The sequence below is a fragment of the Dromiciops gliroides genome, chromosome 1 (genome assembly GCF_019393635.1).
Source record: "Dromiciops gliroides isolate mDroGli1 chromosome 1, mDroGli1.pri, whole genome shotgun sequence".
NCBI lineage: Eukaryota > Metazoa > Chordata > Mammalia > Microbiotheria > Microbiotheriidae > Dromiciops > Dromiciops gliroides.
In genome coordinates, this window is record NC_057861.1 from 129,157,814 (window position 1) to 129,175,172 (window position 17,359).

Consider the following 17,359-nt stretch of genomic DNA (forward strand, 5'->3'; position numbering starts at 1 on the left):
GTCTCTTTGTTCAACAGTTTATGGATAAAAGCAAAGGCAGTGAGTGGATGGTGGGAGTAATCCAAGGCTGGGGCTTGGCAAGGCATAGTGACACAATGGGGAGAAGTGGGGGACAACGGATTAAAGTGTAGAGTTGAAAAGGTTCGCCAAGCAGTTAAGATAGGAAAGGGAGGAGAATGCAGCCAATGATGGCAGTGAGGACTTGGAAAAGGTATGGGGGTACTATGTTACAAAGGAAACCAATCCTACTGAAATAAATAAATGAATGTATATATAGAGAGAGAGAGACAGAGAGACAGAGACACAGAGAGACACAGAGAGACACAGAGAAATAGATCCCCCCCATCCAAATTCAAGTACCTATCAAGGGTCTATACACCCAAGGGTAAAAATGCATGTTGTAGAGATAATTCATGCCTTGTGTTGGAACTGAACTAAATGTTTTCCAACATCCCTTCCAATTCTTGGATTTTCTGATTGTAGAGAATAGATATGACTCAGTAGTCACCATGGTCATCACCATGACTTGGGTTTGGAGGCCTGAAGAAAATTATGAAGTAATGAATGGAGATAAATAGGAACTTGTCCCAGGGTTATTTGTGGGATATATAAAGAGAGAAGCATTATAGTGTAAAAAAAATCCTATCTGGGAGCCAGATCTGGATTTGCCATTAACTAGCTGTGTGAGCTTAAACTTATTCCCTTTGAGATTTAGTGTTCTCTATGTAATAATGATGTCAGTAATAATAATGGTAATTAATAATAGTAATATTAATAGGAAAGGGACTAGACCTGTGATTTCATTGGTAACCGGAATTTTTAAGATGAAGAAATGTCCTCTACCACTACAGGTTGGTACCTTCTGTGTAAATCATGGTCTTAAAGAGTTGCCTAGAACAGTGAGAGATTAAGTTATGTGTCCAAGATCAAACAAGTCAGTTAGGCAAGAATTAGTTCTAATATTCAGTGATTCTAGATCTGAAGCCTTAGAAACATAAAGACATCATCTTTAGCCAACTCAGCAGTCCAGAGGAAGTGGACCACCAGAAAGAATGAGATGGTAATACCCTGTAGAAACAAGCACCAGACTAAAGGGATAATGGGGGGTTGGGGGTGATACCAAAGCAACAATGACTTTACCATGAATATCATATTCCAAGAGGAACTGTCATATAGAAGAACTTGAAGGTTTTTCTTCCAGCCCTGGGTTTCTGTGACTGTTGTCCTAATGTTTCTAATTAATGTTGAGAAATGATCAGACTTCTCAGAACCTCAGTTTCCAGTGTCCAACAAGAAAATTTTATCTGTTATTTTCCAATGGTGATTATGAAATTTAGTTAATTTTTTTAAAAGGGAGTTGAGATCCCAAGTGCAGTGTATTATTGTTCAAAACAAAGCTGGAAACAAACAAAACCTGTAACAGGAGAAGAGAACATTATCTCACTACCCCAAACACCCTATGCTTTTGAAATAGAGTGCTTCCAAGGTCACAGGACAGGAATATAAACTTTACTGTGGGTCACTTACAAATCGGGCTTATTCTTAGACCATAGCACTTAACTTTAACCTGTTTTAGAACTTAATACATATCCACGAGACCAGAAACACAGAGAAAGCAGTTAATAAATATTATTTCCTTCTCTTACTTCATTTACTGTTTTTGTTGTTGCTACTATTTTTCTTGCAAATGAATTTGTGTTTTGGATTGAATGTCAGAGTTAAAGCAGTCAAAGCATCCATGGGATTGTCTTAATCGCCAAATTCTGTTCTGATTCACTTCATCTCCCAATTCTGAGCATCTAGACTGGTTGCTTCCCAAACCAGGAATGCTCTCTGGCTTTATCTCCACCTAGTTTTCCTGGCTTCCTTTAGGTCTCAGCTACTTACTCTCATTTTCTGGAAGAAGCCTCTCCCAGACCTCTTTAATCTTATGAGACTACTCAATTTATCCTGTACGAACATAATTGTTTGAACATAATTATTTGCATGCTGTCTCCAACATTAGACAATGAACCCCTTGAGAGCACAGACTGGTTTTTGCCTTTATAAATCCAGGACTGGGGAGCAGCTAGGTGGCGCAGTGGATTCAGGAGGACCTGAGTTCAAATCCAGTCTCAGACACTTACTAGCTGTGTGACCTTGGGCAGGTCACTTAATCCTCATTGCCCTGCCCCCCCCAAAAAAATCCAGGACTTAGCACAATGCCTGACACATAGTACATACTTATTAAATATTAATTGACTAACCTACTGATTGACTGATTTTTTATGGTTAGGTAATTAAAATACAGCTGAATATTATGGATAATTCATCTTTCTTGGACTAGGGCTGGGGGAAGAGTTTGCTAGGAGGTAAATGGAGCAGAAAGAAGGGAAAATGATAAATAGAGGTAGGATCAATAAGGATATTTTAGGAAAGATTTTTTTTTTGAACTGGCATATACCTCTTTCTCTATGTAAGCTACATCTTCAAACATCTATCATAAGAGCATAGCTTTAGAGCCAAATGGGACTTCAGAGGTTATCATATCTAACTCTCACATTTTGCAGATGTGGAAACTGATGCACAGAGAAGTTAAGTGACTTACCTAGGGTCACACGGCTAGTAAGTGTCAGATGAAGGTTTCAGACTTGAGTCTTCCCAACTCCCAAGTGCAGTGTTCTATTGCTTATGCCACTCTACTACCTCTATGGAGATCTTTCCCAACTTTCAGTAATAGTACTTGTGTGCCCTCAGGCTGTGTGTGTGTGTGTGTGTGTGTGTATGTATATATATAAGTATATGTATGTTTTCCCCCTGAGGGCAAATAGAAAATCTGATATGAATACCAGATTTTTAACAATAGAATTGGGGATTCCAGAAAGCATAATGCAAAGGTACAATGGACTGGCATAGGATCACTCAGGAAGCAGAGTTGACATAGATGGTAGGAGAGAGTGGAGAGTGGTATCCAGAGAAGCATCATCCTATCAGGAGCTCAAGTATTGAAGTATGTATACAAATGACTATAAAAGATATAGAAGAGCAGATAAAAGAAAAAGCACTTCAGGAGAACAGGCAGGGTGAGGTGGGAGGGTAGGAATACATTGCAGGTGTGAGGGACTATATAAGCAAATGGACAGAGGTGGGCCCTTCTCAGTCCTCATTCTTCTTGACCTCTCTATAGGATTTGATCCTGTTAACTACCCCTTCCTCCCATGCATTTGTTTTTCTCCTCTTCCATTTCTCCTTCCAGTTGTCTTATGGTTTGCTTCCTGCCTGCCCACTCTTTTTCTGCTTCCTTTGCTAGATCAAACTACATGTCCCACCCCAAACCACAAGTTAGGGTGGGGCCTGGCCACTACCTGGGGCCCTCTTGTTTTCACACTGTATAGGTCTCTTACTTGATGACCTTATCAGTTCCTCTAGGTTCAGTTATCACCTCTATGCACTAAGTCCTAAATCTGTATATATCTTGCTCTAGTCTTTCTCCTAAGAGAAGTTAAAAGAACTGAATGAATTTGAAAGATGAAAAGTTAGAATTGATGGGTAGGCAAATAATTGTTCCTACAGAATGAAGAGGGAATAAAATAAGTGTTCTCTCTCTCTTCCCCTATATATATATATATATATATATATATATATATATATATATATATATATATATATATACAGAGAGACTTATATACATACATGTATAAATCAAAAAGTTAACATAATATAGGAGGAATAAAAATACAGATTTTTAGTGTACTTATTTGAAGACAAGTGGTAAAAGTGGCATTTTTAAATTACCTAATTGCCTCCACCAGTCATTACAAATAGCATGTAGTGATGATTCTTGAAATTTGTATCAAGGCTGTTAGGTGGTATAATCATAACAAATTGGATTTGGAATCAGAAAGTCCTGAATTCAAATCTAACTGTAGATGCTTGTTAACTATTTGACCCTGGGTAAGTCAAGAGTCATAACCTTAATCTCTTTGCCTCAGTTTCCTCATCTGTAATGTGGAAATAATAATAGCACCTACCTCCTACGGTTATGGTAAAGATTTTTTGAAATGAGATATTTGTAGAGCACTTTGCAAACCTTAAAGGGCTATATAAATGCAAGCTATTATTGTCAAACTACAGGAGATATAGCTCTATAACATGGAAAAATTTCATTTTGTTTACACAAGATGTATTCCTAATAAGTTGTTTATCATTGTTCAGTCATGTCCAAATTTTTGTGGCCCATTGACCATACTGCCCAATGATTCAAGCTATCCAGAAATGGAAAGGGCTAAATCAGAAAGCCAAACATTCCTTCTCATCTCATTGAATGTTTTCAAGTAAAGGGTAGATAACCATGTATCAGATAGAATGATAACAGAAGTTAACATTAAGGTTAGCCAAGTGCTTTACACTCATTATCTCATTTGATCCTCACAACAACCCTCTGAGATAGAAGATACAATTAACTCTGTGAGGATATGAGGAAACTGAAGATTGGAGTAGTTGAGTAACTTGCCCAGGGTTTCAGCGTCTGAGGTGGGATTTTAGGAAGGGCATACAACCCAGGTCTTCTTAGCTAAGTCTAGTGTTCTGTCTATAGATTTGTTTTTTCTACGATAAGTTGAAATAGATGTTTGTTCATTTCTCTCCCAACTCTGAAATTCATGTTTCCACTTCATTATGATCCTTTAGTGATGGCATTTACCATTTCTATAATAAGCCCCTAACTTACCTGTTTAACTCAGGACAATGTCTGCATCTTCTATTTGGCTTAACAGTTGTATTGCCCAGTCCCCAAAATCACAGTCGTTATCAGCTTTCTTTCCTAACTTGAAAAGATTTTGCCTGGAAACTTGTCCTATTTGTGTTGGGAAAGAGCTGGGCTTATTTATGCCAAATTATAACTGAAATAGGGATAATAACCTAAGCCAGAGTGTGCTTTCCTTTTCCTCTCTGCTACTTATAAAGAGCCCTTCCCACCACTGGACTTTAAGTCAGTTTGTAAAAAAGCCATCAAGCCATCTGTTACAGATAAAGTGTCCCTTCTCAGGAGAGGGAGGGGCATACTCAGGCTGATTTCAAGACAGAGCTTTTCTTGTTTTCCTTTTTAGTAACGTTTCCATTTATGTGTATTGCTGTGCACTACTAGCTAGTTGAATATGTTATTGGGTTGGTTTTTTTGCTTTTTAACAAGTTTATTTCTGGGCTTGCACAGAAGCCACGTTATGAATAGAGGAAAATTTGTGATCAAGATGGAAAAGAGGATTGTGAAACAGCAAGCTAAACTGAAATTTCTATTCTGCCTTTGAATCTACTTTAACTTCCTCGTCCACATGATACCATCTTGGAGAGTCAGTGCTATAAAAAGTTGTTGGTACTTAATGCAGTGCAAATGGTAGTGTGATGGGGGCAGCTAGGTGGAGCAGTGGATAAAGCACTGGCCCTGGATTCAGGAGTTCCTGAGTTCAAATTGGGCCTCAGACACTTGACACTTACTGGCTGTGTGACCCTGGGCAAGTCACTTAACCCCCATTGCCCCACCAAAAAAACCAAAACAAAACAAAACAAACAAAACAAACAAACAAACAAGCAAATGGTAGTGTGTATGGAGTTAGAAACCCTGAGTTCAAACCTGCCACATTATTATCTGGATGACTGTGGGCAAGTAGTTTGAACTCTCTGATGCTCAGGCTTTTCACCTATAGAACAAGAGAGTTGAACTACTTTGGTGGTCCCCAACTACTTTTAGTACTTGAAATCCTTTCTTACAAAAACAAACAAACAAAAAACCTCACATTCCCTTCTTCCCCATCTCTCACATACATTTTAGTAGTTACACTATTACTATATACTGATTTAAAAAATTGGTAATGAAAAAAAACTTATAAATTTAGTAATATTTTAAATGAACTTAATTTTTTAAAATCACATTATCTCTATCCTCTAAGAGACCATAAGTTATAGAGAAACTGTCAGTCTGAATTGTTAGATGGAGTCTCTACACTAGGAATTCCCCATATCAATGAAATCATAGGTTTGGACCAAGAAAATCTACAAACATCTGCTTATCCAATCCACCCAAAACATGTTCCATTATTTATAGATTTGTGTATGGATTCATGGAACCCTTTTCAAGAATTCAGGTGTCCCATAGGCCCATAGATTGGGAACCAGTGGACAAGGTGGTCTCTCTATAAGGTCCCTTCCAACCTTCTGTGGTCTGGGAATGTTTTCCAGAAGAGATTCTTATAATTTCAACATTATGAAAAAGACCACAGTGGTTAGCATGAATTGCTGGTGATGGAATAAAAGGATACCAATTGGTTTACCTTCTGAGATTAACACATTAGAAGATTAGTAAAAGCCAAATTAGAGTGTTGGGTACTAAAAACTATACTCGCTGGATCGATACAGATATGTTCTGGAACTCCTAGAGCTCATTTAACCAAATGGTATCTACAGAGGAATATATCAACATGTGCTTTGTCTTATGAGTTAATAAAGAACTCTCATTTTATCCAAAGCTTTGCTGTCAACCAAGTTATAATGGCACCAACTGCCTACCACTATTCTCCCAACCCCCTCTTCACTGCTCCTTGCTGTTTCTGAAGGAGACTTATAAAGGTGGGGCACAATCCTATTTTAAAAAGAAAGATTAGCAAATTTAGCAGTCTTCCTTGGCCAGGGGGGCAGTCTGAAACCGCCAGGTGTTAAAGAGAGATTAGCAGCTAATAGAGGCTCTCTCCCTGATTATCATAGGAATTGGAAGATTATTGCAAAAGGGATAGCTTTGGGGAGAAATGTAAGCAGCTGCCCTAAGTATTTTGTGCAGGAATAAATCCCACTTTATGCATAAGTCTTTATCATATGGACAGTGTTTTCAAATTTCCTTATTCAGGGAGAGCTCTGACTATAAACCACATGAATGTGGAGAATATCCTTTATACCATTATACTTAGTTTTGAGAGATACAAAGAATGGATATTTTAAAGAAAATAAAAACAAGAGAGACACAGTTGTCTTAAATCTTTGTCTATAAATAAATAGGAAGTTGAAAAGATAGGTGATTCAGGATTTGTGCAGGGAGTTGAACAAAATTATGACCCCTAAACCAAAATGAATCCCATTAATTTTCCAAATCTTAAACTGAGCCATCCCAAATATAAATTGTTTATTTTTACTGAAACCACTGAATTGAAATAAAATCTCAATATCAATATACTCTCCAGATGAAACCATTACATTTCCTTTTGTTATAGTCTCTGAATTGGGGGGAAGGGTACATTTCAGAGTTTCTTGGAGGTAGCAGAATTTAGGCCACTATTTCACAGATTTATAGATGGGAGGTATCTTCAAGGTTATTTAGCTCCACCCCCTCATTTTACAGTTAAAAAAAAAAAACAGAGGTGCTGAGGAGTAACCATATTTCACATTAGTTAAAGTGCTGGAGCCAGGATTTGAACTAAGGTCCTTTTGATGTGGGATGGAATTAGGGTCAAATCTAGCACTTTCCCTAGACTATGATTTTTTTTTGGGGGGGGGGGGTTTGAGGCAATTGGGGTTAAGTGACTTGCCCAGGGTCACACAGCTAGTAAGTGTTAAGTGTCTGAGGTCGGATTTGAACTCAGGTCCTCCTGACTTCAGGGCCAGTGCTCTATCCACTGTGCCACCTAACTGCCCCCCTATCTTAAGGAGGTTTAGACAGTAGTAACTTGACTCAAAGAGAAAGAATAAAGGGAAAAGAAACCCTGAGAAGGCCATTTTGTATTGACAGATATATATCCCCTATCCATTGTTAGCAGTTGTTTTTCCTAGTGGTGAACACCTTACTGGAATGATTAAACAACAGAATTTCATTCAAATAATTTGACATTTTTCATCATTGTTCTTTGTAGCCGTGGTCCACACGGACGGAATAATGGATCTTCATCTTACAAATCTGGCAACAGCCCACCTTCACGTGAGAAAGACCTTCTGTCTATGTTGTGCAGGAATCAACAGAGCCCAGTTAATGTCCATCCAAATTATGGACCTTCATCCCCCAGTAGCAGTAACTCTGGCTCATATAAAGGAAGTGATAGCAGCCCCATCATGAGGTGAGCTCTTTTGTCTTTATTCTAATTCTTACTTTGTCCTATTTAGTGAACTATTTTTCTTTTTTAAAGATACCCTATATTAACGAAACAGCTACATAATCATAATTCATACCTTCTCCATGATTAAATATGTGGTGGGAATCAGCCAATGAAAACCAATACATGGGTAGCGATGGTCAACAGGAACATAACGAAAAAGGGAGAACAAGTGAAGGTAGGGATTGGGAAAGTCAATCAATTTTTTTTTTTTTTTTAGTGAGGCAATTGGGGTTAAGTGACTTGCCTAGGGTCACACAGCTAGTAAGTGTTAAGTGTCTGAGGCCGGATTTGAACTCAGGTACTCCTGACTCCAGGGCCGGTGCTCTATCCACTGTGCCATCTAGCTGCCCCAGAAAGTCAATCAATTTTAACAAACAATTATCAGGCACCTAATATGTGCCAAGCACTGTGCTGAGTGCTAGGAATACAAAGAATGAAGCAATCCTAATCTCAAGGGGTTTACACTCTAATAGAAAAGAAAAGAAATAACATATAAAAGTATATATGGAAAGAAAAGATATACAAAGTAGTTGAGTAAAATGTAGTTTGGAAGGGAGGGGACTAGTGGTTGAGAAAATCAGGAAAGGCTTCATGTGAAAGGGCATGTTAGAGTCAGTCAGTAGTCAATAAGCATTTATTAAGCACCTGCTATATACCAGGCACAGTGCTAAGTGCTTGAGTTGTGTCTTGAAGGAAGACAGATTCTGTGAAGCAGAGGTAAGAGTATATTCCAGGGATACACAGGCAATCAGCTGGTACAAAAGTACAGAAAAGGGAGCATCATGAGTTGAAGAACCGAGAGAAGGTCAGATTGGCTGGATCATACAGAGAGTGTTAGAGTGAGGAGTAATGTCCAGAGAGGCTAGAAAGTTAGGTTGGGACCAGGTAATGAAGGCTTTAAAAGAGAAACAGAAAAGTTTACATTTTATTGTAGAAAAATAGGGTACCACTGGAATTAATTAGGCAAAGGGGTGATAAGGTCAGATCTGTACTTAAGGAAAATTCTTCTGGCAGTCATATATAGAAAAAGGACTGGAGTGAGGAAATACTTTGAGGCAGGGAAACTTTACAGTAATCCAGATGAATCCCACTCCTTTCTGTCAAAGTAAAGTAACCTGTACCTACTTGCCTCCCAGAAGTAGAATGGGTAGGATCCAAGAGCCAACATGTTTCTCTCCCTCTGAGATTCCCAGTTCTTATCAGTGGACTTTCTGGTCACAAAGGAAATATTCAGCTTTGTGCTGGTTCTGGGATGTAGGCCCTGAATTCACCCACGGCTGTCCCACAAGTCAGTGGTGAGGAAAGGAACAGAGTTGAGGGCTCTTGGCTTTCTGTCCAGAGATGCATCATAGGACACTCCATGCCTCCCTTTTAAAATCAAACCATTGTTAGAGAGAAATAGCATTTCTGTCTTTCAGAATAAAGGGACTTTCACATGGTGGAAGGGGGGGAAAAATCATTTCTAGCAGAAACCAGTTCTGACCACAGCATGTACCCAGCCCAAGGAATAGTTTCTGAGTAATTTGAATTTAGTTCATTACAATTAGGATCTTTAAGTAGTGACACTTTGCACAAGGACTTAGATCACTCCCCCATCCTCCTTTCTAAACCCCTCTTCTTCTATATCTCATTGTCTTCTTACTATAATGGCATGCTACTTAGCACAACTGATACTGCTGGCATGGAGACAATTGTACATTATTTTGGATGAGATCATTTCTTTGTATTAGCAAAGCCTATCTTTGCTCCTTAAACCTTAATTTAGTGGATACTGACCAAGGAAGTAGAAAGATTTATTGTCCCAAGACTTATAAATGCCTAAACTGTAGACCACCTTTCCAATTGAAGTCATCCATCATTACAAAAGGCAAACATAGTAAATCTGTTTTCTTCAAGCTCACATTTTATGTTAATTTTTTTTTTTTACAGGAAAGTAAATAGGACAAAGCTAACATTTTTTTACTTGATTTGTTTCAGGCGGCCTGGGAGGTATATGTCTTGTGGTGAAAATCATGGTGTTAAACCCCCAAACCCAGAGCAATATTTGACTCCCCTGCAGCAGAAAGAGGTTACAGTGAGACACCTCAAAACCAAATTGAAAGAATCTGAGAGCCGACTGCAAGAAAGGTATAGTAGAAGCATCATCTGTTTTGCAAAGTGTTAGATAGTCATTAATTTTCCTTTAAGACAAATGTCAAACATAAAAATAAAAGAAAGCCATTTTTTCTTTTATTAAAGTATCAAAATTAGCTTTAATTTCTTCATTATTTATTTCAAAAATAAGTTATTGCATAATTTATATGATTCCACTTTTAGGAGTTGTTTATTAGAGGAAAATCCTCAGTTTTTTCTGGGTATGTACAACCGAGTATTATTGCCAAACCTCAAATGATAGGTTAGCATAAAGCTATTTTTAAAGTGAATGAACACAGCAGAGAACAACCCTGTATTAGGAAAGAAACAGGCTGAGCATATGATGGTCCAACTCAAGCCCTGTTCCCATCTCTAGGGGACTCCCCAGTGGGGATTTGTATATAATTTGGAGAAATAATTTCTTTCTCTGATTTATCTATTAAAGGGTAGAAGCTCATTATTTTTGACCCAGCTTCTGATTTTAAAAATACTAAGATTCTAAGAGAGTTAAAAAAAAAAAGACCTTTGACATGTTAGACCAGTTTTCCCACTTGCATAAATATTTTTTCCCTGAAACACTTGGGAAAAGACTTAGTAGAACTGTGGGCCAGAGAGGCATTTTGGAGTTAAGGTCATTTTAAACTAGATTCAAGGGCCTAAGTCAGTTTTTAACTTTGAGGATACTACCTCTTTCCCCATTATGAAGAAGATCTAAACACCTTAATTGTATTTGGAATGACTTTAATGATATGAAAGTTGTTCCATCTTGGGCTAGATTTTCTACTAAGTTGCCTCAATGTAGCCCCCAGAAAACTCACTCTGAATTTCTTAAAATCTTGATTCTGGGGGCAGCTAGGTGGCACTGTGGATAAAGCACCAGCCCTGAATTCAGGAGGACCTGAGTTCAAATCCAGCCTCAGACACTTGACACATACTAGCTGTGTGATCCTGGACAAGTCACTTAACCTTCATCGCCTCACCCACCCCCCCCCCAAAAAAAAAGAAGAAGAAGAAGAAGAAACCAGCATAATTGAGGAGGTAGTTCTGTGCAGTTGGAAGAGCACTTGGCTCTAGAGTCAGAGGCTTTTGGTTCAACTCCTACATTTGACATGGTCTTCATGACCTCGAGCAAGTCACTTAAACTCCCTGGGCTTTGGTTTTCTCTCCTATAAAATGAGGATATAGGAGTAGATGGCCTCCAAGAACCCTTCCAACTCTAGACTTTTGATCCTAAGGAGGAAAACTGTGCTATCTCCTGCTCTGAAATTAACATATGCCAGTACTGCAAGAATCTGTGATTTTAATGGTATGACACCCCACCTGCCCAGCCTAGACAGATCCCAATTCTTCTGTACTGCACTGGATCTCTGGAAGTTACTATATCCCCAAAATTCATGACAACTAACTTTGTGCTAAGCCTCTCTGAATTTGGCCAGGTTGGTCCTCATCCAGTGGACATATATCCATCACTGGGACTCTACTCAAAGCCTTTCTACCTTGGTAAGCCATTAAGAATCTCTGTGATTAATCAGTGCAGCCGGACTTTGGTGGAGGTTGCTATATTGGGGTGAATATAGGTTATACTTTGCTAAATCTATTTCATATAAAACCTTAGTTCAGAGTATAATTTTTCATTGCATGCCTTTGTTCTTGAAAGGGACCTCTTGAGGATTGGTGAGCAGAAAAAAGTTTTTTTTTAGCTATTGCCTCAATGAAGCCTGCCCACCCAGGCAGGGAAGGATTTGCAATCTGTATCAATGAAGGGAGGGTCCATTCTGATGGAATCACAGATCTTTGTGTAATATAAAAGAACCTGCATTCTTGATTCTCATGTGTCAAAGGGATTAGATTTGTTCTTTTTGGTGATGGAGGATGGATTTAGCAATAGTAGGTGCTAATTTATATTAAATATAAAAGGGAAAAAAACATACCTAGAGCTGTTCGAAATTGGAATGTGCTGCCCAGGAAGGCCATAAGTTCTCTATCATTGGAGATCTTCAATCAGAGATGTTGGAAGATCACTTGGCAGGGATGTTGAAGAAAGGATTCATGCTTTGGGCAGGGTTTTGATTCAGTAGTTTCTTTAGACCTCTTCAGTTCTGCATTTCTACGATATTCTTTTTTCCTTTTAAAAAGATCTCATTTTGGAAGCATGGCCTACTTATTCAGACCAATTTGTTATAGAGAAAAAAAGAGAGTTTCCCATACTTTAAATGGCATTCTGCCTAAGAGTTTGGAAGATGAAATAAGTAACCTCTAATACTCCTGTTTCTTCAGGTTCTAGATACTCGATCTCAACATCTTGTAATCATTTTTAAAGTACATTAATAATTTTTCAGTGAGAATTGTAATTTTTTAAAGGAAACCTAAAAGTATTAGTCATTGTGTGAATAAAGGGATGGTAACAGGCTAAGAGAGTATGTCAGAAATAAAAATACTGGACTTCCCTTTTGGTGAATATATGAAGGCTTTATTACATTCTTGCAAGAATGAGCACACACTATAGAAGAGTAGTGCACTTTGCCACAGCAAACTTCCCTTTTTATCCCTAAATCTAATGCAAAGTCCCTCCCCTCTTCCTCTCATTGGTTAAGGACTAAGAAGTGTGCAATCTTCCCAGAACACCTCTACATGTTTCCCCATAACATGTCCCCCCTCCCGTCACATATATCACATGTTTGAAAATGACAGCAGTCTCTGCCTTTGGGGTGTTGGCAGTTAATATGTATAAGCTAATTAAACAAGCACAGTACAGACTAGTTTTAACCTTTGGCACACTTGTACTAGCTAGACTACTGGCCTTGAAGCTCTCTTCTATATCTACTTTTAGTCACCTACAAGACTCTCTCAGCCTTGAGATCTCCTTTCCGTAATGCTCCTTCCTTACCCAGACTCCCTCCCTGTCTTCTTTTTATGAGATGATAACATTTTTCTGGTGTGACATTATTTCATTTCTTTTAAGCATAACACTTAAGCAGTCAAAATTCAGATATTTGATTTCAACTTGTTGATTTGTTGTTGTTTTTACTCTTGAATAGGGAAACAGAAATTGCGGAGCTCAAATCTCAGTTGGCTCGCATGCGAGAGGACTGGATTGAGGAGGAGTGCCATCGGGTAGAAGCTCAGTTGGCCTTAAAGGAGGCAAGAAAAGAGATTAAGCAGCTAAAGCAGGTCATTGAGACCATGAGGAGCAGCCTAGCAGATAAAGACAAGGGAATACAGAAGTACTTTGTAGACATAAACATCCAAAATAAGAAATTGGAATCCTTACTTCAGAGTATGGAGATGGCCCAGAACGGATCTCAGAGGGATGAACAATGTCTAGACTATCTCTGTGATTCCCCAGAGAAACGTTTACCGCCCAGCACCGCCTATGGAAAAATGGCAGATGCACAAGCTTTGGAAGACCAGACCATAGAGGAAGGAGCTGAGAGTGAGTTACTGGCAATTGAAAGCATAGAGAATAGCACAGAGTTGTTTGAAGAGATTATGGTGGCCACTACTACGGAGGCTGGTGACCTGTCCCTCTTACAGTCCACATCCATTTCCTCACCACTTAAAACGAAGGCATTTGAAATGGTCCCAGTCAGTCAGGAGGAAGGCAGTGTGGTGACGGAACAAGCCATTCAGACTGATGTGGTGCCATATAGTCCTGATGTAGAGCAGCTCATTCAGAATATGCTCAAGTTACAAGACCCCCGCCCTTCAAGCCCTTCATCCCTGGATGAGTCTGAGGCTGACCTGATAGAAAGCTTGCCGGAGGCCTCGTCTGCTTTAATGGTTGATCTCACACCAAGCGATCCAAACTCTGCCATTCTTTTGTCTCCTATGGAGACACCATACGGCAAGATGGAAGTTGGAAGTCATGAAAACCGGGTCATGAGGGAACTGGATTTCATGGCCTACCCTGAAGAAAAGTTTGGCAACGTCATTCACCTCTCTCAGGCAGGAATCGTGAAGCAGTACTGGAGCAACAATTTCCTGGTGGATCTTTTGGCCGTAGCGGCTCCCATCATCCCCACTGTGATGTGGGCCTTTAGTACTCAAAGAGGCGGCATTGATCCAGTCTACAATATTGGAGCGTTACTCCGGGGCTGTTGTCTGGTGGCCCTGCATTCTCTCCGCCGAACCCCATTCCATATTCAAACCTAAACAAAGGTTGCCATCATCTTGTGCCAGTTTGTTTTGTGTGGTGTTGTGCCAGGTAGAAGAGCAGCATTCCTTGTGATGCTCTGTCCAAGAATGTGTCTTATCTAATGACAGTCTCTGTCCTGTCGATTGCTTCTTGGTATTTGATTTGCACTATATATAGTTGAATGCCTATTCACTGTTTAAAAACCGGAGGTATCTTCAAAAGGCATGGAGACCTGACCTGGTTTAAGTCAATGTCCCTTAACTGTGGTATGGAAAGCATGCTAATGATCCTGCGGTGTTGTCTGAGGTACCAGCTCTTATACTAGTGGTTCAGGAAGAGGAAAAATAAATAAAGGTTTGCACTTTCAAGGCAGCTTACATAAGGCTGGCATGTGTCTCCTCGCTTTGCTTTGTGCCGTTTTAAAGTGTGTGATTGTCCCAGCATTTCAGTGGTCTTGTGCATAGCAGGGGATTGTAACCAAAAATAAAACTGCATTCTTGTAATTGGTTTTGAGAAGTCTTGATAGTTTTTTTTGGTGTTTTACTTAGATTTGAGAAGGTATGAGTGTTGGACAAAGTTTATATTAAATGTAGTTCCAGAGTCTTAAATGAACTGTTTGTTCTTAAACCTGTTGATTAATGAAGTTGTACTCAAATTTACCATGTATTAACTTATTTTTTGCTTATTATATAGTGTTTTACTGGAAATTATGTTTGTTAATCACAAATTAAAAGCATGTTGAAAATGCAAATTAGCGTTTTAATTGAGTAAGATGTCTTTCCTCCTTATCCACTTAGGAGGGTAGTAAGAATGTCCTACACAGATCTTATATAGCTTATGAGATGTAACTGCTAAGGTCAGCAGAAAACAGGCTGAATTCATGGTGTTTTCCTCCATTGGAGGATATCTTTGCTCACAGAATTCCCTAAAATAGCAACTCATGTCTTAAAGCAAACTTGCAAGCAGCTTGAATGAGAATAATGATGGCTGACATTTATATAGCACTTTAAGGTTTGCAAAGCAGTTTTGTTCTCTTTCTTCTACCTGGAATTCTCCCACTCCTCATCTCTGCTTCCTCACTACCTTGCCTGCCTCCACGACACAACTCTGCTCAAATCCCATCCTCTGCAGGAGGCCTCTTCCACCCTCATCCCCTGTGCCTTCCCTTTGAGATTCCATTCTATTTTTTACTGTATATGTCTTGTGTATAATAGGTATTTGCATATCATCTTCCCCATTAAAATGTGAGCTTCTTGAAGGCAAGGACCATGTTTTTGCCTTTCTGTGTATACCCAGCACTTAACAGAGTGCCTGGAACAGAGTAAAAGCCTAATAAATGCTTGTTGACTGAATGACTTGTACTTCCTCCCTTGTGTGCTACCCCTTCTCTGAAACCCCATATCTGGACACTAACATATTTGACACATTCCAGGTTAAATTGGTGTCTCCTTTCCTAAGACTTCAGGGAACAGAAAACTAATTAGGAGGAGTCCTGCTCAGGAAGACCTGCCCCTTTCTATAAAAATACATGTCTCTGATATGATATTGGATCAGTCCTGATCTAAGAGTTGCCATGATTCCTCAATAGCTGTGACCCCTGGGCTATGCTGAAGGATAAACCAAGGAGTCCCTGAATGTGGAGGCCTCCCTCTTCCTGCCATGTCCTGGAGACTGTATTCCCTGAGGCTACCTTGCACATTCCCATTTGCATCTCTTCCCTTCCCAGTCCTACTTTGACTCATCCTGATCCCAATGAGACAGAATTTGATGGTTTGCCCTATTTAGGAGGTGTCAAATGTGGCTCCATTATAATGTAGAGATTAGTGAGTTGCCCTACTTCCTTCTTTCTTCCTCTTACTTCTTTGGGTGTCTGAAGTAAGCCACATGGACTCCCCTTAAACATACATAAAAACACAAACAAAAAGAAATTCTTCCATGAAGTTCTTTTGTTCCCAGCAAAGGACTCTGACAGGTTTACATACTGTCCTTTACCTTATTTAATCCTCACAACTTTGGGAAGAAGGCGCTATTATTGTTCCCATGTTCAGATAAAGAGACAGAATCTCAGAAAAGTGAAGTGTCTTGCCTAGGATCACACAGAGCTAGTAACTCTTGGAAAAAGAAGTCACACCCATATCTTCCTGATACTAAGTTAAGCATTTTATCCACGTTAAATTCCCTCACATTTTTCTCTTTAAAACTGCCTGTGCCCTTGTGAGAGAAGTTGGTTGGTTTTTGGTTTTGTTTTTGTTTTTTATGTGGGCTCACTAATTTTCTAGACATAATTGCAAGGCATCAAAAGAAAGCCATTCCACAAGTGAAAAGGAAAGAATGATTATTAGAGAAGCAACATGGACCAGTGGCCAATCCACTTAGATGCTTGGCCAAGAACTCTAGATAAAGAAATAGGTTAAATAGATTTCCCAAAATATTTTTATCAAAACATGCCCTTATCTTGAGCAAGTCAATCAGATTAATAATCAATGGAAGTGACAATCATTTGGGGACTACAAATATCATAGAAATATAAACCACTAAAAGTTTGGAACCTGCAAAAGGAAAATGCTTTGAATTCAGTAACAAAGAATAGGAATAGTGAATCCATTGTTGAACACCTACATAATGAAAAGTACACTATTGGGTTTATTAATTTAACTGAACAGTTCATTACCTTCCAACCAACTGGTTATAAGTCTATCTGAATTTAGCTGGCATTCAGATGACAGACTCCAGACATGTCATTGGGTCTGTACTTGAGGTTTCTTCAAGCAGGACCTGCTGTAGCTTGTGCTAAACTGACATTGCCTATGAGAACCCAGGGTCACCTTCATGCCTCAGTATGGTATAAACAGGGTAACTACACTTTGATAAAAGGTACTGTGAGAACCAGGGGCCCTGCCCCCTGCCGAGAAAGCATTAGACCTTTCTAAGGTCGAATTGGCGTCCTGGAAGTTGCCTCACAATTCATGGAGCGCCTTTA

The 17,359-nt window shown here is 39.2% G+C and overlaps 1 protein-coding gene across 8 annotated transcripts in view; it reads left to right on the forward strand.

Moving 5' to 3' along the window:
• Window positions 1-15,723, forward strand: part of SYBU (syntabulin) — a 101,306-nt gene extending 85,583 nt beyond the window's left edge. For all 8 annotated transcript variants that reach the window (XM_043980945.1, XM_043980958.1, XM_043980954.1 and 5 more), the window contains 3 exons: window positions 7,872-8,072; window positions 10,089-10,238; window positions 13,283-15,723. In XM_043980945.1, coding sequence (XP_043836880.1) covers window positions 7,872-8,072; window positions 10,089-10,238; window positions 13,283-14,396 — 1,465 coding nt within the window. In that variant the 3' untranslated portion in view covers window positions 14,397-15,723. The remainder of the gene's footprint in view (window positions 1-7,871; window positions 8,073-10,088; window positions 10,239-13,282) is intronic.
• The last annotated feature ends 1,636 nt before the right edge of the window (window positions 15,724-17,359 follow it).